A 25610-nucleotide genomic window follows, 5' to 3' on the forward strand; every position below is an offset into this window, starting at 1 on the left:
GATAGGGGAGGACATGGGTGGGTGGCGATGAGAATGTAAGCTCTCCCCTGACATCTCCACACTCCAGCCTGACACTCGCTCACTGTCTCAATCGACTCGCTCCCCTCCAGCAGGGCACAGAATTCAATCCCTCCATCAGGACACTCCTCCGCGGCCTTACACACACACCGGCCTTGCTGGTCTGCAGAGGAACAGAAAACTGTTCACACAGCAACTCTGCCCCATTCCCAAAGCTTTTACACGTGGCACATTACCCAGCACAAAACTGGAAGCAAGTGGTTAATATATGCACAGCAAGATCCCATAGCAATATTTGGAGAATTGTTTTTTAATGGATTAGTATGGGTTATGAGCCCGGTGGGGGGGACTCACTGTGAAATATCCCAATAGAAGGCCTTGATGTACAGGATCTGCAATCCTTTGTGCCGCACTGTGGGTGTGGAACAAGAGACTGAGCTCCAGTTATTGACAAACCAGCCTTGCTGCTCAATGCAGGTCAAACCTGGAAACATATAAACATGTCTGCGGCTCTCGGTGAGACTGAACTGTCTCAACACTCCGGCAAAATGCAGAGTCCACCTTATTCCCAACCTCTGCTGCCAACACCCCTCCTCCCAATACCCCTCCGCCCAATACCCCTCCGCCCAATACCCCTTCTCCCAACACCCCTCCTCCCAACACCCCACCTCCCAACACCCCTCCTCCCAACACCCCTCCTCCCAACACCCCTCCTCCCAACACCCCTTCTCCCAACACCCCTCCTCCCAACACCCCTCTTCCCAACACCCCTCCGCCCAATACCCCTCCGCCCAACACCCCTCCACCCAACACCCCTCCTCCCAACACCCCTCCGCCCAACACCCCTCCGCCCAACACCCCTCCTCCCAACACCCCTCCTCCCAACACCCCTCCGCCCAACACCCCTCCGCCCAACACCCCTCCGCCCAACACCCCTCCTCCCAACACCCCTCCTCCCAACACCCCTCCTCCCAATACCCCTCCTCCCAACACCCCTCCGCCCATCACCCCTCCGCCCAACACCCCTCCTCCCAACACCCTTCCTCCCAAAACCCCTCCTCCCAACACCCCTCCTCCCAACACCCCTCCTCCTAACACCCCTCCTCCCAACACCCCTCCGCCCAACACCCCTCCTCCCAACACCCCTCCTCCCAACACCCCTCCTCCCAACACCCCTCTTCCCAACACCCCTCCGCCCAATACCCCTCCCCCCAACACCCCTCCGCCCAATACCCCTCCCCCCAACACCCCTCCACCCAACACCCCTCCTCCCAACACCCCTCCGCCCAATACCCCTCCCCCCAACACCCCTCCTCCCAACACCCCTCCGCCCAACACCCCTCCGCCCAACACCCCTCCTCCCAACACCCCTCCTCCCAACACCCCTCCTCCCAATACCCCTCCTCCCAACACCCCTCCTCCTCACCCATTCCCTCCCCCCCACCCTATCGATGTCCTCCATCCACAATGACAACTCACTCCCTTTCAATTGACCCTCACACTTCCCATTCCCCTTCCCAATTGTCCTGTCTATCCCCCTTCCCCATTACCCCACACCCTCCCAGGATCCCTTGAATGGAGATCAGAAGAAATAAGTCAGCCTCCACTTTCTGCTGACCCAGATACAGAGAACGATCCCAGTGCAGGAGCAGGACAGGCTGGAGATCGTTGGGAGAGAGGGGTCACTGATCTCTCTCCCCATTGCCCCTCACAGATTCTCTGTCCCCTCTCCTTATCCGCGCACACTCTCTTTCCCCATTGCCCCTCACTGCTCTCCATTTCTCTCGACCCTCACTCCCTCCCCTTTGCCCTCCCAATCACACTCCTCTCCTTTCCAATCTCCCCCTCCTTCCCTCCCTCTCCCCCAATCACCTCCCTCTCTTCCAATCTTCCCCTCCATCCCTTCCTCCAATTTGTCCCCTCCCTCCCAACGATCTCCAGCCTGTCCTGCTCCTGCACTGGGATCGTTCTCTGTAACTAGGTCAGCAGAAAGGGGAGTGACCAGGACCAGGAGGCTGACTTTTTCCTTCTGATCTCCAATCGATGGATCCTGGGCACCTCGACCCCCACCCACTCCCCCAGCACCGCCCCCCCACGCCCGGGCACTCTGGCTTTGGTCAGCTCGTGGTTCTAGAGCAGCAGAGGGCTAGGCCGTTTTCCCGGCCTGCACTGAATGACCTGAGCCCAGTCTGAGAGGCAGGAAGGACGTTACAATTCAGGCAGACTCTGCTCCTCATCACTGCTCAGTGGAAAGTGCAAAAAGAAGGAACATGAATTTATATAGCATCTTTCACGGCCACCGAACATCTCAAAGCACTTTACAGCCAATGAAGTGCTTTATGAAGTGTAATCGCTGTTGTAAAGTGGCAGCCAATCTGCGCACAGCAAGATCCCACAAACAGTAATGGTGGTGGTGACTCTGTTTTATTTGTGGTGTTGGTTGGGGATAAATGTTGGCCAGGACAGCGCGGAGAACTCCCTGCTCTTCTTCAAAATGGTGCCGTGGGGCATTTACACCCAGCGGAGGGCGGGTGGGGGCCTTGGTTTAATGTCATGTCTAAACGACAGCACCTTCAACAGTGCAGCACTCCCTCAGTGCTGCACCCAAGTGCTGGCCTTGATTTTTGTGACCTGGAGAGGTTCTTGAACCTAAGTCCTTACAACCCAGAGTCAACCAGTGGCTAGCGACTGAGCCATGGCTGATACTGAATTTTACATGTTGAGTTGCTTGAAGTAGTTCCTTCTCCCACGACTGACAATATTCAGCCCGTGTTTCAGGTGAAGAATGGGGTTCGGGAGTAGCTGGGATGAGGGGAACCACCTTCAGGAAGAGTTTGAGGGAAGGTTTGAATAAAGAAGAAGTGGTGCTCCTACCATCACATCTCTCCCAGAGTGAGCAGGACCCACAGTCTCCCCCTGAGGGTGCTGGGATCACACAGTCGCCCTCTGCTGCCGGCTCATAATGTCGACCCAGGCATTCCAGAGCAAAGAGTTTGCACAAAGTCAGCAGAAGAGTTCGGCCAGACTTGACATCCACCACACAGACCGACAGGGAGGGGCTGGGGAGACAGAACACACAACACGCAAATAACCAGGGGGCAGAAACATAGAAACGTAGAAACTAGGAGCAGGAGTAGGCCATTCGGCCCTTCAAGCCTGCTCCACCATTCATTATGATCATGGCTGATCATCCAACTCAATAGCCTGCTCCCGCTTTCTCCCCATATCCTTTGATCCCTTTCGCCCCAAGAGATTTATCTAACTCCTTCTTGAAAATATACAATGTTTTGGTCTCAACTACTTTCTGTGGTAGTGAATTCCACAGGCTCACTACTCTCTGGGTGAAGAAATTTCTCCTCATCTCAGTCCTAAATGGTCTACCCCGTGTCCTCAGACTGTGACCCCTGGTTCTGGACTCCCCCACCATCGGGAACATCCTTCCTGCATCTACCCTGTCTAGTCCTGTTAGAATTTTATAGGTTTCTATGAGACTCCCCCCTCATTCTTCTGAACTCCAGCGAATATAATCCTAATCAACTCAATCCCTCCTCATGTCAGTCCCGCCATCCCAGGAATCAGTTGGGTAAACCTTCGCTGCGCTCCCTCTATAGCAAGAACATTCTTCCTCAGATAAGGAGACCAAAACTGCACACAATGTTCCAGGTGTGGTCTCACCAAGGCCCTGTACAATTGCAGCAAGACATCCCTGCTCCTGTACTCAAATCCTCTGGCTATGAAGGCCAACATACCATTTGCCTTCTTTACCGCCTGCTGCACCTGCATGCTTACCTTCAGCGACTGGTGTACAAGGACACCCAGGTCTCGTTGCACATTCCCCTCTCTCAATTTATAGCCATTCAGATAATAATCTGCCTTCCTGTTTTTGTTACCAAAGTGGATAATCTCACATTTATCCACATTATACTGCATCTGCCATGCATTTGCCCACTCACTCAGCTTGTCCAAATCACACTGAAGCATCTCTGCATCCTCCTCACAGCTCACCCTCCCACCCAGCTTTGTGTCATCTGCAAATTTGGAGATATTACATTTAATTCCCTCATCTAAATCATTAATATATATTGTGAATAGCTGGGGTCCCAGCACCGATCTCTGCGGTACCCCACTAGTCACTGCCTGCCATTTGGAAAAAGACCCATTTATTCCTACTCTTTGTTTCCTGTCTGCCAACCAGTTTTCTATCCCTCTCAATACATTACCCCCAATCCCATGCGCTTTAATTTTACACATTAATCTCTTATGTGGGACTTTGTCGAAAGCCTTCTGAAAGTCCAAATAAACCACATCTACTGGCTCCCCCTCATCAACTCTACTAGTTACATCCTTGAAAAATTCCAGTAGATTTGTCAAGCATGATTTCCCTTTCGTAAATCCATGCTGACTCTGTCCGATTCTGCCACTGTTTTCCAAGTGCTCAGCTATTAAATCTTTTATAATGGACTTTTATAAGAGACGTAGGGCAGAGACAGAGAGAGAATAGGGGCCGAGGGAGAGAGAGACAGTGGGGACACAAAGCAGGATAGAGAGAGAAAGTAGGGGCAGAGAGAGCAGAACGAGGGCAAAGAGAGTGTGTTGGGGGGGAAAATGCAAGGAGAGAAAGAGAGAGGGAGAGAGAGAGTGGGGGGAGGGAATGTGGGGGAGAGAAAGAATGTGGGGGAGAGGGAGAGAATGGGGTTGGAAAGAGAGGTAGATTAGGCAGGGAGCAACTAAGGAGAGAAAAGGGAGGGAGAGAGAACGAGAGAGAGCGCGAGATCTCTCCCCACCAGCGACCTTTCTTTCCCCTCTTCAATTTCCCTCAGCCTCTCCCCGTGAGTACTTTGACACTGTAATGCAGACGGTACCTGCATTCATAAGGCATTTTGCAAACACATATTCCATTTTTAATCTTCTCCCATGGAGAACAGTGTAGTGTCTCATGTAGTCCTGTGGTCACTGCAACTGAAACAAAGCAGAACAAGTTGAGTCCACATGTCCAAAGTGACATTGTCACCTCTGCTCACCTGCCCCCATTCAGGTTCTGAGCTGCTGCATCAGGAACCACGTGGTTTAGATACAGAAATGGTGCTTTGGGAACCCAAAATCATAACCTTACACTGCAACAGCCAATATTAGCATGAGGGGAATTTTCCAGATTATCTTTTCCCTTTTTGGTTCTGGGTTCCTGTCTCTCACAGGACACTGTAGTGGGAGGAGGAGGGGGGAGGTGGGGGCTGGGGGAGGGGGCAAGTTCTCTCCACCTGATGCTCCAGCCATCGTGCTGTGCTGTTCCTGGGCTACCTCCTCCTACCCTTCCCGACAGTTTTGTTATTTTCAGTTTGTTTGTTACCCCCACTGTGAGGACATTTCCTGGTGCCAGCCTTTCTTGCACCAACGGCCCTGTTGACCTCGACCAAATATATCAGCCACCCCAACCATTTCAAACGCAGTACTCAGTCCAACTCCTGCCAGAGCGTCATTGAACCCAATTCACACCCAGGACACCGATCCAACAAAACCTCATCTTGGGGTATCACCACAGTGACTCACAACATTACCCAGCCAAACCAAACCATCCCAACCCAACCCAACCCAAACCCAAACCATACAACCATAGAAAAGTTACGGCGCAGAAAGAGGCCATTCAGCCCATCCTGTCTGCACCAGCCAAAGAAAAAAGGTTAAAAACGCTCATTTTTAATCCCACTTTCCATCACCTGGTCCATGACCTTGCAGGTTACTGCGCTCCAGGTGCAGGTGCAGGTACCTTTAAAATGAAACCAAAACAGAAAATACTGGAAAATCTCAGCAGGTCCGACAGCATCTGTGGAGAGAGAGAAACAGTTAACGTTTCGAGACCGTATGACCCTTCTTCAGAGCTCTGAAGAGTCAAATGGACTCGAAATGTTAGCTGTTTCTCTCTCTCCACAGAGGCTGTTAGACCTGCTGAGATTTTCCAGTATTTTCTGTTTTTGTTTCAGGTTTCCAGCATCTGCAGTATTTTGCTTTTTACCTTTGGAATGAGTTGAGCATTTCAGCCTCAACCACCGATTTAGACAGTGAATTCCAGACACCCACCACACTCTGGGTGAAAAAGATCCCGTCTAATCCTTCTACCAATCACCTTAAATCTGTGCCCCCTGGTAATTGGCCTCTCCACAAGGGGAAACAGGTCTTTCCTGTCTACTCTATCTAGGCTCCCTCATCATTTTGTACATCTGTTAGGTCCCCCCTCAGCCTCCTCTGTTCTAAGGAAAACAACCCCAGCCTATCCAATCTCTCCTCATAGCTGCAATTTTCCAACTCTGGCAACATTCTTGTAAATCTCCTCTGTACTCTCTCCAGAGTAATTATATCCTACCTGTAATGTGATGACCAGAACTGTAAACAAAATTCCAGCTGTGGCCTAACCAGCGTTTTATACAGTTCCATCATTACATCCTGCTTTTGTATTCAATACCTCGTCCAATAAAGGAAAGCATTCCATATGCTTTCTTGACCACCTTGTCCACCTGTCCTGCCACATTAAGGGACCTGTGGACATGCACTCCAAGGTCTCTTAGTTCCTCAACCCCTCTCAATATCCCTCCATTTATTGAGTATTCCCTGGCTTTGTTTGCCCTCCCCAAATGCATTACCTCACACTTATCCAAATTGAATTCCAACCTAACCCAATGGAGATGATGGCATAGTGGTATTTTCACTGGACTAGCAATCCAGACACCCGGGCTAATGCTCTGGGACATGGGTTCAAATCCCACCACAGCAGTTGGTGGAATTCAAATTCATTTAATAAATCTGGAATTGAAAATCTAGTCTCAGTAATGGTGACCATGAAACCATTGTCGATTGTTGTAAAAACCCATCTGGTTCACTAATGTCCTTTAGGGAAGGAAATCTGCCGTCCTCACCTGGTCTGGCCTACATGTGACTCCAGACCCACAGCAATGTGGTTGACTCTTAGCTGCCCTCTGAAATGGCCCAGCAAGCTTCATAGTTAAAGGGCAATTAGAGATGGGCTACAAATGCTGGGCCTTGCCAGTGACACTCACATCCCATCAAAGAGTAAAAGAAATCCAACTCAATCTGACTGAGTCTAATTCAACCTCACCCAATCCAACTATGGAACCATAGGAAAGTTACAGCACAGGAAGAGGCCATTCATCTCATCATGTCCGGGTCCGCTGAACAATAAACCCAAACCAATCTAACCCAGCCTAATCCAAACAAACAGACTCCAATCTGAACCATCCAATCTAATCTAACCCAGCCACACCCACCCAATCTAAGGGCAGAATCACCCTAGGTTTGCAGTAAGTGTTGTAGCTGGCGGGAACAATGACATTTTATCTGCCGGCCGCAATGGGGCCTTCTCACCCCGTATCGTCCCAAACCCGCTGGATTAATGATGCATTCCCAGGATACGTGCCATTCCGATGGTGGGAGGGCTATGATTCGTTTCATCACACCGTGCACCACATTTAAAGTCCAGCTGTGCTCAGTGTATCCAGCCCAGGATTGCACCAATGAAGACATGGCCCTGAAAGGTAAGAAACCTGTAGCTCTCAAACACCTTTTGGACACTGTGGAGGCCCACTGTGATGTCCCCTACCCCTGCTCTGGCCACAGGAGGGGTAGCAACATTACCACTCTGGCCTGGGAGGCAGTGGCAGTGGTGGTCAGTGCCAATGCTGCACAGAAGAGGTTGGCCATCCAGTGCAGAAAGAGGGTGAATGATCTCATCTGTGCTGCAGGGTAAGGCAACCATCTCATCACTCTAAACTCACACACTCACAAGCCCATCACACATTCACTGGCATCTCACTCACTGCCAGCTCAAGGGACATCACCACTCACTCTCTCACACTCACCCTCACATCTCCATCTGGCCTCATCTCCTCTGGAGATGCCTCCTCAGCCCTCACCATCTTGAGACTACTTGCACGGATCAACTTGTGTCCCCACACACACCCTGGGATACCCCCCTTCCCCAGTACAGCCCTCGCCCTGCAGCCTCTTCCCTTGCCTGAGGCCCCTTCTCCCCCTTCTCCAAGCAAGCCCTAGCCCTGCAGCCATTGAAAAGCCACCCCCGCCTTATGGCTGGTCTGGTAGGTAGAGACCTACCCGTGAACCCCTCTGAAAGTGATGTGGTGCTGCCTGTGGAGCCTGGAGCTGGTGACTGTGAGTGCTGCCCGAAGCAAGGTAGGGAAACAAACCTCGAAGTCCCGAGTGAAGTGCAGCTCACCAGGTACATGTCACTTATGTGCGGTTGTGAAACACGTCGGCGTGTTTTCCCGCCAATGTGGGTGGACGATCCAATAGGAGGGGGATCAGAAGTCAGAAGTGGGGATGTTCGCTGATGATTGCACAATGTTCAGCACCATTCACGACTCCTCAGATACTGAAGCAGTCCATGTCCAAATGCAGCAAGACCTGGACAATATCCAGGCTTGGGCTGACAAGTTGCAAGTAACATTCACACCACACAAGTGTCAGGCAATGACCATCTCCGACAAGAGAGAATCCAACCATTGCCCCTTGATGTTCAATGGCATTACCATCACTGAATCCCCCACTATCAACATCCTGGGGTTACCATTGACCAGAAACTGAACTGGACTAGCCATATAAATACTGTGGCTACAAGAACAGGTCAGAGGCTAGTAATCCTGTGGTGAGTAACTCACCTGCTAACTCCCCAAAGCCTGTCCACCATCTACAAGGCACAAGTCAGGAGTGTGATGGAATACTCCTCACTTGCCTGGATGAGTGCAGCTCCCACAACACTCAAGAAGCTTGACACCATCCAGGACAAAGCAGCACACTTGACTGGCACCACATCCACAAACATTCACTCCCTCCACCACCGACACACAGTAGCAGCAGTGTGTGTACCATCTACAAGATGCACTGCAGGAACTCACCAAGGCTCCTTTGACAGCACCTTCCAAACCCTCGGCCACTACCATCTAGAAGGACAAGGGCAGCAGATAGATGGGGACACCACCACCTAGAAGTTCCCCTCTAAGTCACTCACCATCCTGACTTGGAAATATATCGCCGTTCCTTCACTGTCACTGGGTCAAAATCCTGGAACTCCCTCCCTAACAGCACTGTGGGTGTATTTACACCACATGGACTGCAGCGGTTCAAGAAGGCAGCTCACCACCACCTTCTCAAGGGCAACTAGGGGTGGGTAATAAATGCTGGCCAGCACACCCCATAAGTGAATAAAAAATGAACTTTAAAAAATTCAACCCAACGCAACCGAACCTCCTCACCCAGCGGTGTCAGATATTGTGTAACCCTTCCACCTGCCCTCCCACAGGAAATGCTGGGCACCTCTGCTCCCAGCAAAATCACCTCCTTCCACTCAGAAGCACGACTTTTGGGAGAGTTTTGAGAACGATGAAAGGATGAGGGATTGGCGACTCACCTGTGTTGCATCTGATGCTGTTCATGTCCTGAGACCATTGCAGACTGGAGCCACACATGAGCTCAGAATGACCTTCCAATGTGCTGCCTGCAGGGCAGGATAGGACAACCATCTCTCCAATGGTATAGCTGGGCTGCTCTGGGGTAACAATGATATCTGTCTGTAACTGTGGAGGAGCACAGACCTTCCCTGCAACAAAACATAAGATTATGCTTTAGTGAATCCCTTTATCTTCTTAGTGCCTTTTTCCCGTGTATATATTTTTTCCTTAATCTGACCAAAGGAAATTGGATTGTGCAGAATGTTACTGTAGGAGTTTACAGTACAGGAGTCGGGTACTCAAGCTAGTGTACCTACACCACATGGACTGCAGCAGAGAAAGCCTAGTCACACTCCTCTTTCCTTTCCCATTCAGCCCATCATGCCTATGCTGGCCCTCCTTAATCCTTCTTTATATATTATTGGCTTTTCTCCTGGTTATTTCTGATCAGGCCTCCCATGTCCTGAGCACCCTTTGCGTAAAGCTGTTTCATCTAGCGACACAAAGCCCTGGTTAGGCCACACCTGGAGTCACTGGGAGCAGTTCTGGGGCCCACCCCTTTGGAAGGATAGCTTGACCTTGGAGGGAGCACAGTGTCGATTTACCAGGATGATACCTGGATTCCAAGGGTTAAATTACGAGGCGAGGTTACACTAATTAGGGTTGTATATCCCTGGAATGTGAAAGGTTAAGTGGCAATTTAATCAAAGTTTTCAGGAAGGGGAACTGATCGGGTAGCTTTGGAGAATCTGTTTCTACAGTTGGAGAGTCAAGAACTACACGAAACAGTCTAAAAATGAGAGGCCGACTTCTCAGGAGTGAAGTTAGGAAATACACAAAGGTTGGTGGAAGTTTAGAACTCTCTTCCACAAATAGCAATTGGCACGACATCCATTGTTAATGGGGAATCTGAGCTTGAGAGCTTTTTGTTAAGCAAAGGTAATATGGGATAGGGGAAAGGTGGGGTCCATGGAGTTAGGTCATAGGTCAGCCATGGCCTCATTGAGGTGTTAAATGGTTCCTCACCTCAATTTCCCATAATTCATCTGGTTATGTTGTTAAATTTAAGGCCCCTATTTACTGCCTTACAGACCCAATGAAAAAAGATTTTCTAATTTGCTTTGTTAGAACCCCTCATAATTTAAAATCCTATTGTAAAATCTTTAAACCTTCCTCGACCAACATGGATGCCAACAACAGCAACAACAATTGGGTAATGGAATGGGACCATTTATGGATAGATTTAAGCAACAAAGGGATTGTAAATCTGTGGTTTTGAAGGGATGTGAAGCTGGTGTTGGTCGATGTAGGGAAGGGTAATGGAAAGTGGGCCTCGTATGAACGTACAGATTAGGAGGAGTGGGCTATTCGGCCCCTCGAGCCTGCTCCAGCATTCAATAAGATCATGGCTGGTCTGATTGTGGCCTCAACTCCACTTTCCCGCCCTTCCCCTGATACCCTTTGTCTCCCTTGTCAAGAAAGGGTCTACCTAACTCAGCCTTAAAAATAATCAATGGCCCTCACATCCACCGCTCTCTGAGGAAGAGAGTTCCAAAGACTCACAACACTCCGAGAAAAACATTCTCCTCATCACCATCTTAATTGGGAGCCCCCTTATTTTTAAACCACATCCCCTGGCTCTAGTCTGTCCCACAAGGGGAAACATGATTAATCAGAGTGATCAATCTCTTATCAATAAGTATACAACAAACCTTAGAGACAAGGTAATTTAACCCTTGGAATCCAGGTATCATTCTGGTAAATCGACACTGCGCTCACTCCAAGGTCAAGGTGTGGGCCCCGAACTGTTCCCAGTGACTCCAGGTGTGGTCTAACCAGGGCTTTGTGTAGCGAGATGAAACAGCTTTTACACAAAGGGTGTTCAGGACAGGGTCCCGTGTGCTTGGAGAGCTTTGGGAACCATGGTCAGGATTTTATGGCGGGTGTGGTTTTCCACCCTGCCACCCAGAGAGTCAACAGGGAACACGTCCCCGCCAATCACAGCAGCTCTGCAGAGCCAGCGTTCATTGGCTGGAGGTGGAATGTCTGCCCCTCACTCGGGAGGAAGTCCCGCCTCTGAGAGCTGCCGGCCAATCTGATTGGCTAGTGGCTCTGTAGAACCAACATTGTTCGTGGGAGCAGTGGCTGCTGCTGGCATTACAAGTGGTCCCAGGCTTCTAGGACCCCTGGAGCCAGGGTAGAGTTAAGACCGGGGACGTCGCGTGGGAGGGATGGGAGGGGAGGCCCATGGGTGGTGGGGGTGAGCAGGGGTTGGAAGTTGTGATGGCAAGGTCAGGGAGGGAGGGCAACCTTGGAGGGGGGGGGAGACAGTGGCTGGGCTGGCAGCCGGACTGGGAAGCGGACCAGTCCGTGGAAGTATCCCTTCCCACTCGAGACCCGAGCAGGGTGATCTGCCAGACCTCCCCCTCCCCGGGTCCCTGAACCTCTCCCACTCTCTGAGAAATTATAACTGGGCAGGAAGCAGCCTTCAGGTGACCAACGATTGGCCACTTATGGGCCCCAATTGAGCTGAGAGCAGGTGGGCCTTGCTTACCACCACCCCCCTCCCCCCATTTAATTGCAGCTTGTTCAGGCAGGGGGGAGGATGGCAGGAAGATCATCCGGGAAATTTAACGGGCCCCCCCCCGCCTGCAAAGCCGCTGCTGGCAGGCCTTAAAACTCTGCCCCATTAGTCCAAGTTGACCTGTTCCTTTCAGACCATGCTGCAGTCATCATACGTCTTGTCTCAAACGGGGGGAGTTGAAGGAGGGAGGGTGTGAGGGGAGGAATTGCAGCTGATGAAGAGGGTATCTGAGGGTTTCAGCAGTAGACTGGAGTAGGGTTGAGATAGGGGCAGAGATGGGTGATGAGAGATAGGAAGATGTAGGGTTAGAGGCTAGGGTTAGGGATTAGGGTTGGGGCAAGGGTTGGGTGTTAGAGATGAGGGGTGAGGAGTGAGGGCTACAGGTTAGGGGTGAGTGTTAGGGATGAAGTTTAGGGGTGAGGGCTTGGGGTGATGTTTAGAGGTGAGGGTTAGGGGTAAGGGGTTAGAGGTTTTGGATTAAGGATAGGGGGTTAAGGCTAAGGGTTAGGGTTACAGTTAAGGTTAAGCTTCGGAGTGAGGGTTAGGGGTGAGGGTTAGGGTTAAGGTTAGGGGTTAGGGGTCAGGATTGAGGATCAGGGGTTAGTGGTTAGGGATAAGAGTTAGGGTCAGGGTTAGGTGTTAGAGTTTACAGGTTAGAGATTAGGGCTAGGTCTTAGAGGCTAGAATTAGGGGTTAGGATTAGGGGTTAGGGTTAGGGGTGAGGGTTAGGGGTGAGGGTTAGGGGTGAGGGTTCAGGATTAGAAGTTAGGGTTAGGTTGAGGAGAAGCTGGTGCTAGTCCTGATGGAGATGGTGAGTAGGTCTGGTGGTGACATAGCTGTTGGCTCTATGACTGTTTTTCCTCTAACTCACCAGCTCAGTTTCAGGATAATTCATCCCATTCACTTCAACAGAAAAAAATCCAGGGCAGCTCGAAAACCTGCGTCTAATTCATTCTCCACCATTTCACATCCCAACCAAAATTAACACCCATTATCCCTGAGGTGACCCTTAAAGTGCGGGGTCAGGGCCCAGCACTCACTCAGGCAGCGCAGGTTTCCTGTTTCCCATTGTAAATCCTCTCCACATCTCAGTGTGCCATCCCCTCCAGAGGGGAAGTAACCCACGTGACACTGGTACGTAGCGTGGCTCCTGGCAGGGTACACTGCTCTCAAATCCTGCAGCAGACAAAGCAAGAAGCATCCATCATTAATATTATGGGCTGGATGGACTGGGATGAGGGAGGCTGCACAGGAGCAGCTCGGTGAAGAGCAAACAGGAATTTTCTTTAAATAGGCAAGGAACAAAGGAGTGAGAGATTCTGGTGGTTAACTCGGTATGCACTGTGGGAGACAGTCAGACAGAACTGGGACAGCAGGTTCTCAAAATGGTCTCAGCTCCCAGGGCCACCCAAGATGAAATGGTCACATGTCTAAGACCCAGAAAGAGATCTAGGGATGCAGCTGGAAGGAGCTTGTGTGCCAACTTTAGCTAAGGTTAAAAACATGCCCATTGTGAGGCACTGTGAAGGTACAAAGCCCAGACAATACCCAGCCATTGTTCAGCCATCGTCCAGCCATCGTCCAGTCATCGTCCAGTCATCGTCCAGTCATCGTCTAGCCATTGTCCAGCCATCGTGCAGCCATCGTGCAGTCATCATCCAGTCATCGTCCAGTCATCGTCCAGTCATCATCCAGCCATCGTCCAGTCATCGTGCAGCCATCGACCAGCCATCGTCCAGTCATCGTGCAGTCATCGTCCAGCCATCGTCCAGCCATCGTCCAGTCATTGTGCAGTCATCGTCCAGCCATCGTCCAGTCATCGTGCAGCCATCGACCAGTCATCACCTAGATATTGACTAGTCATGACCCAGTCATCACCCAGTCATCATGAAATCACTGTCCAGTCAGTGGCCAAACAACACCCAGCCATTGCTCAGCCGTCATCCAGTGATCATGAAATCATCGCCAATCATCGCCAATCATTGCCCAGTCATCGCCCAATCATCACCTAATCATCACCTAATCATCGTACAGTCATCACACAATCACCACACTATCACCCAATCATTGCCCCTTCATCGCCCAGTCATTGTCCAATTGTCACCCAGCCTTCGCCCAGACTTCACCCAGTCATCGCCCAGCCTTCGCCCAGACTTCACCCAGTCATCGCCCAGTCATCACCCAGTCTTCGCCCAATCATTTCCCAATCATCATCCAGTTGTTACCCAGTCATCGCCCAGTCATCACCCATCATCGCCAAGCCATTGTGCAGTCATTGCCCAGTCCTCATCCAATCATCACCCAGTCAACGCCCAAACAATGCCCAGTTGTTGCTCAGTCCTCAGCTAGTCATCACCCAGTCATGGCCCAGTCGCCACCCAGTCTTCACCTGGTTGTCACCCAATCATCACCCAGTCGTCACCCAATCATCAACCAGTCATCACCTAATCATTGCCCAGTCATTGCGCAGTCTTTACCCAGTCATCACCCAGTCATCGCCAAGTCGTGACCCAGTTGTCACCCAGTCATCATAAAATCATCACCAATCATCACCCAATCATCACCCAACCAGGCCCAGTCATCACCCAATCAGTGCCCAACCATCAGCATGTCTTAACTCTCAAACAGGCACAAAAAGGAGCTTTATAATTTCAACTGACTTCTCCTGTATGGCCACAACTGCAATAAAGGAAACCTGTGATTAAATGGATGGGTAGAGTCAGTGATAGAGGAGAGTGTACATGGGGCTGTGGGAGGGGATTAAATGGGTGGGTAGAGTCAGTGATAGGGGAGAGTGTACATGGGGCTGTGGGAGGGGATTAACTGGATGGGTAGAGTCAGTGATAGGGGAGAGTGTACATGGGGCTGTGGGAGGGGATTAAATGGGTGGGTAGAGTCAGTGATAGGGGAGAGTGTACATTGGGCTGTGGGAGGGGATTAAATGGGTGGGTAGAGTCAGTGATAGGGGGAGAGTGTACATGGGGCTGTGGGAGGGGATTAAATGGGTGGGTAGAGTCAGTGACAGGGGAGAGTGTACATGGGGCTGTGGGAGGGGATTAAATGGGTGGGTAGAGTCAGTGTCAGGGGAGAGTGTACATGGGGCTGTGAGAGGGGATTAAATGGGTGGGTAGAGTCAGTGATAGGGGAGAGTGTACATGGGGATGTGGGAGGGGATTAAATGGGTGGGTAGAGTCAGTGATAGGGGGAGAGTGTACATGGGGCTGTGGGAGGGGATTAAATGGGTGGGTAGAGTCAGTGATAGGGGAGAGTGTACATGGGGCTGTGGGAGGGGATTAAATGGGTGGGTAGAGTCAGTGATAGGGGGAGAGTGTACATGGGGCTGTGGGAGGGGATTAAATGGCTGGGTAGAGTCAGTGATAGGGGAGAGTGTACATGGGGCTGTGGGAGGGGATTAAATGGGTGGGTAGAGTCAGTGATAGGGGGAGAGTGTACATGGGGCTGTGGGAGGGGATTAAATGGGTGGGTAGAGTCAGTGATAGGGGAGAGTGTACATGGGGCTGTGGGAGGGGATTAAATGGGTGGGTAGAGTCAGTGTCAGGGGAGAGTGTACATGGGGCTGTGGGAGGGGATTAAATGGGCGGGTAGAGTCAGTGATAGGGGGAGAGTGTACATGGGGCTGTGGGAGGGGATTAAATGGGTGGGTAGAGTCAGTGATAGGGGAGAGTGTACATGGGGCTGTGGGAGGGGATTAAATGGGTGGGTAGAGTCAGTGATAGGGGAGAGTGTACATGGGGCTGTGAGAGGGGATTAAATGGGTGGGTAGAGTCAGTGATAGGGGGAGAGTGTACATGGGGCTGTGGGAGGGGATTAACTGGGTGGGTAGATCCAGTGATATGGGAGAGTGTACATGGGGATGTGGGAGGGGATTAAATGGGTGGGTAGAGTCAGTGATAGGGGAGAGTGTACATGGGGATGTGGGAGGGGATTAAATGGGTGGGTAGAGTCAGTGATAGGGGAGAGTGTACATGGGGCTGTGGGAGGGGATTAAATGGGTGGGTAGAGTCAGTGTCAGGGGAGAGTGTACATGGGGCTGTGGGAGGGGATTAAATGGGTGGGTAGAGTCAGTGATAGGGGAGAGTGTACATGGGGCTGTGAGAGGAAATTAAGTGGGTGGGGAGAGTCAGTGACAGGAAAGAGTGTACATGGGATTTCAATACATACCTGGACAAAGCCATTTTCTAGCTGAGGGGGAGCTGGGCAGCTGCTGGTCGGATCAAAATGCGTTTCAAAGCAATGAGGTTCGAGCAGGCTGGAAAAAAGATCAGGAAAAATGAATTACTCATTTGCTGTCCCCTCCCACAGTCCCATATCCAGCCTCACAGTGCCGCACTTGGAGTTTCACCTGGACTTGCTGCATTAAGAATGGAACCCATGAGCTAGTGCCTCAGGGTACAGTGTCCTCCTCACTGAACAGCCAATCTGAAGGATATTATACACACACAGTATATCCAATCTATGTTTGGGACTTGGGTGACAGGATTGAAAGCATGTTTACTAAGCCTGCTAATGATGCAAAGGTAGCCAGGCAAGTAAGTTCTGAATGGGCAAAAACTTGGCGGAGGGAGTATAAAGTGGGAAAGTGTAAACATTTAGGCAGGAAGAATAGAAAAACAGTATGTTATTTGAGGAGAGATTGCAGAGAGGGGCAGTGAGGGGGGGTGGTGAGGAGGGGGGCAGTGGGGGGAGGGGGTGGGGGAGGGAGTTGGTGGGGGTGGTGGGTCCCTCATGAGGAAAGGTTGAACAGGCTGGGCTGGTATCCACTGGACTTTAGGAGAATGAGAGGTGACCTTATTGAAACATGTAAGGTCCTGAGGGGACTTGACAGGGTGGATGTGGAGAGGATGTTCCCCCTTGTGGGAGAATCTAGAACCAGGGGACACAGTTTAAAAATAAGGGGTCTCCGACTTAAGATGGAGATGAGAAGGATTCTTTTTCTCTCAGAGGGTCATGAGTGTGTGGAGCTCTCTTCCCCAGAGAGGGGTGGAGGCAACGGGTCATTGAGTATTTTAAATGCTGAGGTGGATAGACTCTTGATTGACAAGGGAGTCAACGCGTATCGGGGGTAGGAGGGAATGTGGAGCTGAGGCCACGAGCAGATCAGCTGGGGTCTTATTGAATGGCGGAGCAGGCTACAGTGAACAAATGGCCTATTCCCGCTCCTAATTCGTATGTTTGTACGTTGGGAGCTCTCTCAGAATGATGCATGAATTACAGTCCCCTGGAGGACATGAGGATCAGGAGGACAATGTAAATACAGGTCCATGCTTAAACAATGGACAGCAACTTCTCTGGGGGTAGGGGACAGGACTAGGCCAGAGTTGTGGCCATCACTATCTGACCAATGATCCTAAGAGTGGTTATTTATTGCATAACAGTTTGGGTTTATGGTCTTCAGCTCCTGCCAGTAAAACATGCTGAACACCCTTACCGTAAATATTCCATCTCTCCATCTTCACACTTCTCCGATTGTACTCCAGCTCCGGCACAGTTCTTCCCTCCTGGGCTGGGAGCAGGATTGTCACATCTTCTCAATCGCTGTCTCCTTCCATTTGTACAGGCAGCCCAGGCTGTCCAACAACTCCAACTCCCATCAACACCACTTCCTGTAACACACCAAGGAATTCACCAAGGCTCCTTAGACAGCACCTTCCAAACCCATGACCACTCCCATCTAGAAGGACAAGGGCAGCAGGATAGATGGGAACACCACCACCTGGAAGTTCCCCTCCAAGTCACTCACCATCCTGACTTGGAAATATATCGCCGTTCCTCCACTGTTGCTGGGTCAAAATCCTGGAACTCCCTCCCTAACAGCACTGTGGGTGTACCTACACCACATGGACTGCAGCGGTTCAAGAAGGCAGCTCACCACCACCTTCTCAAGGGCAACTAGGGATGGGCAATAAATGCTGGCCCAGCCAGCGAAGCCCACATCCCGTGAATGAATAATTCAGAAATTAGATGCAGACTATTCCAACTCCACCACTCACCCATTTAATCCCCTCCCACAGCCCCATGTACACTCTCCCCTATCACTGACTCTACCCACCCATTTAATCCCCTCCCCCAGCCCCATGTACACTCTCCCCTATCACTGACTCTACCCACCCATTTAATCCCCTCCCACAGCCCCATGTACACTCTCCCCCTATCACTGACTCTACCCACCCATTTAATCCCCTCCCCCAGCCCCATATACACTCTCCCCCTATCACTGACTCCACCCACCCATTTAATCCCCTCCCACATCCCCATGTACACTCTCCCCTATCACTGACTCTACCCACCCATTTAATCCCCTCCCACAGCCCCATGTACACTCTCCCCCTATCACTGACTCTACCTACCCATTTAATCCCCTCCCACAGCCCCACGTACACTCTCTCCCCAGAATGACTGCTGTGCAGTCACTTGCCTTTTCCATGAGACTGTCCTCACCTGAGGTCCTGACATTCTCTCATTTAATAACCAGCTGTAGTTAAATTTATGACCCATAGCTGAATTGATCCAAATCTGGCTAGGTATTATTTGACTTCATAAGTACAGGGTTGAGAGAGTGACCATGCCATATAATTGACAGACTGTCACAAAATGGTTCGAGTACAGGAGGAGGCCAATCAGCCCATCGTGCCTGTACCTAGTGCCATTCTCCTGCCTTCTCCCCATCACCCTGCATATTTTCCTGTTACAGATAACACTCTAATTCTCTATTGAAAGCTTCGATTGAACCTGCCTCCACCACAGTCTCAGGCTGTACGTTCCAGATCCAAAAACTCTCTGTGTTAGAAAGTTTCTCCTCGTGTCTTCATCGCTTCTTTTGCCAATCACCTTAAATCTATGCCCCCTGGTTCTCGATCCTTCCACCAATGGGAACAGTTTCTCTCTATCTACCCTGTCCAGACCCCTCATGATTTCAAATGTAAACAATGCTGTGACTGGTTTACAGATTTGTATGATTGACAGATTAGAAGATTAAATTATGAGGCCAAACTGTTGGACTTTAGCTTGTATTTCCCTGAGTTTCACACAGTGAGGGGGTGATCTAATCGAGTTGTTTAACGTGATTTCAGATTCACGGTGATCGATAGAGCAGATCTGTTTCCTATGGTCAGGGGAGTCCAGGACAGACGGGCAAAATCTTAACGTTGGAGCTAGGCTGTCCAAGGCTGATGTCAGGAAACTCTCCTTCACACAGACTCCAGGGGTCAACTGGACCTTTCACAATGGAGTCAAACTACAGAATCAGTCATAAAGAAACTGAATAGCACAACAGGCTTGAGGGACTGAATGGCCTCCTCCTCTTCCTGTGTAACAATCCTGAGGGGCTGAATGGCCTCCTCCTGTTCCTGTGTTGAGCTGCTTCATGAACCGAGAGGCCAGGCTGTCGAGAGGTGTGAGTTCTGGGATGTTGTTAAACTGCAGTGTTGAAGTGATGTCCCTGATTGTGTCTCTGGCTGTTTAAAGGACAGTACCTCCCAGAGCTCACCCAGCGCTGAGATACAGGGAGAGAGAGGGAGAGAGAGAGAGAGAGAGACAGTGGAAGGAGTGTTACCGCTTTCTCGTTCCTTGGCAAGTGCTCCTCTCTCGCAGGCTAATCCGAATGTGTACGGCTTACACAAACACTGGCAAACTGAACCAACCACGACAGCCTCGCCATTATTCTGGCAGGGCCGACATCGGCATGGATGAACCTCATGGATGTAGTCCTCGATCGCTCTTCGCAGGTAGTGTCTCTTCACCCCGGCACAGGGGACACCCTTCACCAACTCGTGGAGCAGTGCTAGCTGTAGGAGACAGGGCAAGACATCAGGAACCGAAGAGAGTGAGAGGTACGTGCAACCAAATAGTGGCCATCACGGAGCAGGGAGGCCTGAGGCCTGGGCTACCCATGGTTCGTGGGAGCACTCGCACCTTTGTGCGTTGAAGACCTAACTCCAGAGGGCACTACTGAGGGAGTGCTGCACTATCAGAGGGTCAGTACTGAGGGAGTGCTGCACTATCAGAGGGTCAGTACTGAGGGGGTGCTGCACTGTAAGAGGGTCAGTACTGAGGGAGTGTTGCACTGTCAGAGGGTCAGTACTGAGGGAGTGCTGCACTGTCAGAGGGTGAGTACTGAGGGAGTGCTGCACTGTCAGAGGGTCAGTACTGAGGGAGTGCTGCACTGTCAGAGGGTCAGTACTGAGGGGGTGCCGCACTGTAAGAGGGTCAGTACTGAGGGAGTGCTGCACTGTCAGAGGGTCAGTACTGAGGGAGTGCTGCACTGTAAGAGGGTCAGTACTGAGGGAGTGCCGCACTGTAAGAGGATCAGTACTGAGGGAGTGCTGCACTGTCAGAGGGTCAGTACTGAGGGAGTGCTGCACTATCAGAGGGTCAGTACTGAGGGAGTGCTGCACTATCAGAGGGTCAGTACTGAGGGGGTGCTGCACTGTAAGAGGGTCAGTACTGAGGGAGTGTTGCACTGTCAGAGGGTCAGTACTGAGGGAGTGCTGCACTGTCAGAGGGTCAGTACTGAGGGAGTGCTGCACTGTAAGAGGGTCAGTACTGAGGGAGTGCCGCACTGTAAGAGGGTCAGTACTGAGGGAGTGCTGCACTATCAGAGGGTCAGTACTGAGGGGTGCTGCACTGTAAGAGGGTCAGTACTGAGGGAGTGCTGCACTGTCGGAGGGTCAGTACTGAGGGAGTGCTGTTCTGTCAGAGAGTCAGTACTGAGGGAGTGCTGCACTGTCAGAGAGTCAGTACTGAGGGAGTGCTGCACTGTCAGAGGGTCAGTACTGAGGGAGTGCTGCACTGTCTGAGGGTCATTATTGAGGGAGTGCTGCACTGTCAGAGGGTCAGTACTGAGGGAGTGTTGCACTGTCAGAGGGTCAGTACTGAGGGAGTGCTGCACTGTCAGAGGGTCAGTACTGAGGGAGTGCTGCACTGTCAGAGGGTCAGTACTGAGGGAGTGCTGCACTGTCAGAGGGTCAGTACTGAGGGGGTGCTGCACTGTAAGAGGGTCAGTACTGAGGGAGTGCTGCACTGTCAGAGGTTCAGTACTGAGGGGGTGCTGCACTGTAAGACGGTCAGTACTGAGGGAGTACTGCACTGTCAGAGAGTCAGTACTGAGGGAGTGCTGCACTGTCAGAGGGTCAGTACTGAGGGAGCGCTGCATTGTCAGAGGGTCAGTACTGAGGGAGTGCTGCACTGTCAGAGGGTCAGTACTGAGGGAGTGCTGCAGTGTCGAATGATGAGTACTGAGGAAGCGCTGCACTGTTGGAGGGTCAGTACTGAGGGAGTGCTGCACTGTCAGAGGGTCAGTACTGAGGGAGCGCTGCATTGTCAGAGGGTCAGTACTGAGGGAGTGCTGCACTGTCAGAGGGTCAGTACTGAGGGAGTGCTGCAGTGTCGAATGATGAGTACTGAGGAAGCGCTGCACTGTTGGAGGGTCAGTACTGAGGGAGTGCTGCACTGTCAGAGGGTCAATACTGAGGGAGTGCTGCACTGTCGGAGGGTCAGTACTGAGGGAATGCTGCACTGTCAGAGGGTCAGTACTGAGGGAGTGCTGTACTGTCGGAGGGTCAGTACTGAGGGGGTGCTGCACTGTCGGAGGATCAGTACTGAGGGAATGCTGCTCTGTCGGAGGGTCAATACGGAGGGAGTGCTGCACTGTTGGAAGGTCAGTACTGAGGGAGTGTTGCACTGTCAGAGGGTTCAGTTTTGGAAGAGATCAGGCTTGGTGGGGGTGGGTCAGTTTGAGAGGTCTGTTTTTGGGGGAGATGTTTTTGGGAGTTCAGTTTTTGAGGTGTCAGTCTATGCAAGTATCAGGTTGAGGTTTATCAGTTTTCAGGGGTTCAGGTTTGGGGTTCTGTTTTATTGGTTCATTTTTAGGGCAGTCTGTTTTGGCTGAGGTCAGTTTTGGGGGTCACTTTTGGGTGTGGTCAACTTTGGTCGGTCAGTTTTGGAGGTGGTCAGTTTTGGAGGAGGGTGTCGAATTTTTGGGGGCTCAGGTCATGGGAGGGACGGTGTCTTGTGGGTCTGTTTAGGGTGGGGTCAGTTTTTGCTGGGGGTTAGTTGTGCAACGGTCAGTTTTTTGTGTGGGTCAGTTGTGTGCGGTGGGGGGGGAGGGGGGTCAGTTTTGGTGGTGGTCAGGATCTAAGGGGTGTGGTTGCCTCTTTTGGGGATCCCAACGCTGAGCCCTGAAAGTCGATGGGTTTGTTTGGTGTTTTCTTTGCTGACCTTTTGGTTGATGATGACCGGGTTTTCCTTGACCGATCCAGCCCACCTTTGGTAAACCTTAGCGTTAGACTGGGGGTTCCCCATGTCGATCAGGCTCAATGCTGCCACAAAGCCTGCACGGCCTCCGACAGTGGTGGACAAACCGTTGACCTGTCCGGACGACTCTCCTGCAGAAAGGTGAAAGGTGAAAGGTTACGCTGGGTGAACTATTTGCTCATCTTGTATTCCGGTGGAGCTGAGCTCAGTGTTACCCCGTTTCAGGGCCCAGTCGCGATCTTTACACTGGAATTAAATATCTGAGGGCACTGTCCTTCAGCATGGCCGGATAATAATTCCCTATCCTTGTACAAGCCAAAAATAAGAAGTAGGAAACTCCGTCAATCCCCATTACACTGCCGGGAGTCTGGGCACTGGACACAGCCACTCTCTCAGTGTGAGGGTCAGGGCATGGAGGCTGCCTTAGAGCCAGTGGTCCCTCTCTGTATATACACGTGTCAGCATCGAACAACGGGAGCATCATCACCTCTGGGTCAGAACATTGTACCTTAAATACTTCAGAATAAAATCTATCAGTTCCTCGTGCAGTACTGAGGGAGTGCTGCACTGTCAGAGGGTCAATACTGAGGGAGTACTGCACTGTCAGAGGGTCAATACTGAGGGAGTACTGCACTGTCGGAGGGTCAGTACTGAGGGAGTGCTGCACTGTCAGAGGGTCAGTACTGAGGGAGTGCTGCACTGTCGGAGGGTCAGTACTGAGGGAGTGCTGCACTGTCAGAGGGTCAGTACTGAGGGAGTGCTGCACTGTCAGAGGGTCAATACTGAGGGAGTACTGCACTGTCGGAGGGTCAGTACTGAGGGAGTGCTGCACTGTCAGAGGGTCAGTACTGAGGGAGTGCTGCACTGTCGGAGGGTCAGTACTGAGGGAGTGCTGCACTGTCAGAGGGTCAGTACTGAGGGAGTGCTGCACAGTCGGAGGGTCAGTACTGAGGGAGTGCTGCACTGTCAGAGGGTCAGTACTGAGGGAGTGCTGCACTGTCAGAGGGTCAGTACTGAGGGAGTGCTGCACTGTCAGAGGGTCAGTACTGAGGGAGTGCTGCACTGTCGGAGGGTCAGTACTGAGGGAGTGCTGCACAGTCGGAGGGTCAGTACTGAGGGGGTGCTGCACTGTCGGAGGGCCTAAGGAATGCCTATCCCGCTGCTGTGGTTAAAAACCTCCAGCATCTGGTTGCTGAGCAGATCTGAAGGTGAAATAGGTGAGAGCCTCTTACCCATGGCTGTCTTGAGGGCATCCTGGTAACGTTTGCACTTGGCCTTGTCGAATTTTATGAAAAACAAGTTGATGGATGTTTGTGAACATTTGGACATGTCTTCGTTAGAGATCCCTGCAAAACAAGGAGCAAATTCTCAGCTCAGCTCTGGCTCTACTGGTCGAACTCTCACCTCTGAGTTACCAAACACTTCAGGGCACAGGTAAAATCCAGATGGTGGTTGGAGCTGCCCTCCTCGGAGCTCTGTTTGGATGTGACTGTCAGCGAGAGACTGGCAGGGTGTCACCTCTCCACTCCTTCACCAAGCCCACCTCGCCTTGGCCCACTTGACACAATGAAGTTACTGTACAGGAACCATGAGTGAGCATTGTGGGTTTTCATGGTGACTGTTCTCAGGGTAGTTTGACTGCCCTTGGGAAAGCGTGGACAGAGTCTTCAGACTCTGAAGTCATAACTGTCCCTCTCCCCAGATCAGGCAGCTGGGTTATATGCGGAGAGGGGGTAACGCTCTGGTTGTCTGTGGCTATTCTGAAAGTCCGGGTGGGATAACTGTGTTGAGCTGAGGGTGGTGGATCTCCAGAAGGAAACACTGGACTAGGAGAGGGAGCAGTGGAGATTGACTGGAACGAACACAGGGGGTTCGAGGGCTATATTCTGGGAACGGGTGTCATTAGCTTGATTGGTATTCCCTTGAGATTAGGAGGTTGAGTGTTTAAAATGACAAAAGCAGAAATAGAGAGAAGCTATTTCCTGTGGTGGGGGTGATGGGGGGGAAGGGGAGAAGAGGGATGGGGGGACAGGGGGATGGGGGGCAGGGGGATGGGGGGACAGGGGGATGGGGGGGCAGGGGTTGGGGTTTGGGGGGGAAAGAGCCCTGAGCAAGGCAGGAAAATATTATATTTAGAATTTGTCTTTTCAGGAGGGGAATCAGTGTTGTGTTATTCTAAAGATACAATATTTTGGTCCTATTTAGTGCACATGACACAAGGCACCAATTGCTCATGAGGGATTGGGTCAACACATTGTGGGCTCAGTTATAAAGGCCAGGACCAGGAGAACCTTTAAACATCGGTATAAAGCTTGAACACAGCAGAGCTGTGCGTGTGTGCTCTGCTCAAAGCAGAAGTGAAACCAAGACTGGATTACAGGACACGTTTTCCTTGTGGTGATGCCATGCGGATATCCCTTAAAGGCACATTCCGACAATCAGGAAACACTTGTTCACACAAAGGGGAGAGGATTCGTGTAAATCTGGAATTCTCTCCTCAGAGGTCTGTAAATAAGGGGTGGGGGGGGGTGGGGGAGCGGGTGGGGGGTCAATTAAACTTTCTACACCGTACTCCATAGGCTGTTTCTGATTCGCAATATCAGGAGCTGTGCTGGGTAAATTACGTGGAATTACAAAAGGGGCCAGGATCTGATTGAGTGCCAGAACAGCCATGAAGGGCTGAATATACTCATCCGATTGCTATGTTGGGGGTCCAGGCACAGGATGTCCCCTCTATTCAGGATAAAATTGGAGAAGTGTCCCACGGGGTAGGTCAGACAATAGAGAACCAAGAAGAAGCAGCAGAGCCAAGAGCTATCAGCCACAGGCCAGTGGATAACAATCTCACGTTGTAGTAGTGTGTTCATATCCCTCTCCGAACATGAGCAGGAATCCAGACCGACACTGTACTGTGGGAGTGCTGCACTGTCAGAGGGTCAGTACTGAGGGATTGCTGCACTGTCGGAGGGTCAGTACTGAGGGAGTGCTGCACTGTCAGAGGGTCAGTACTGAGGGAGTGCTGCACTATCAGAGGGTCAGTACTGAGGGAGTGCTGCACTGTCAGAGGGTCAGTACTGAGGGAGTGCTGCACTGTCAGAGGGTCAGTACTGAGGGAGTGCTGCACTGTCGGAGGGTCAGTACTGAGGGAGTGCCGCACTGTCGGAGGGTCAGTACTGAGGGAGTGCCGCACTGTCGGAGGGTCAGTACTGAGGGAGTGCTGCACTGTCGGAGGGTCAGTACTGAGGGAGTGCTGCACTGTCGGA

At 51.4% G+C, this 25610-nt stretch overlaps 1 protein-coding gene across 1 annotated transcript in view; it reads right to left on the minus strand.

Annotated features, from left to right (window-relative positions):
* Nucleotides 1-5: 5 nt before the first annotated feature.
* The window catches only part of LOC144689838 (complement component C7-like), a gene marked incomplete at its 3' end in the record, with an annotated part of 93613 nt that continues 68008 nt past the window's right edge, over nt 6-25610 (minus strand). The window contains exons 9-18 of the mRNA XM_078557269.1: nt 23580-23693; nt 22312-22478; nt 19649-19880; nt 17525-17699; nt 16258-16345; nt 13116-13251; nt 9452-9640; nt 4881-4977; nt 2893-3077; nt 6-181 (exon numbers count right to left, since the gene is read on the minus strand). Coding sequence (XP_078413395.1) covers nt 6-181; nt 2893-3077; nt 4881-4977; nt 9452-9640; nt 13116-13251; nt 16258-16345; nt 17525-17699; nt 19649-19880; nt 22312-22478; nt 23580-23693 — 1559 coding nt within the window. The remainder of the gene's footprint in view (nt 182-2892; nt 3078-4880; nt 4978-9451; nt 9641-13115; nt 13252-16257; nt 16346-17524; nt 17700-19648; nt 19881-22311; nt 22479-23579; nt 23694-25610) is intronic.

This window comes from Cetorhinus maximus, chromosome 2 (genome assembly GCF_964194155.1).
Source record: "Cetorhinus maximus chromosome 2, sCetMax3.hap1.1, whole genome shotgun sequence".
Taxonomy (NCBI): domain Eukaryota; kingdom Metazoa; phylum Chordata; class Chondrichthyes; order Lamniformes; family Cetorhinidae; genus Cetorhinus; species Cetorhinus maximus.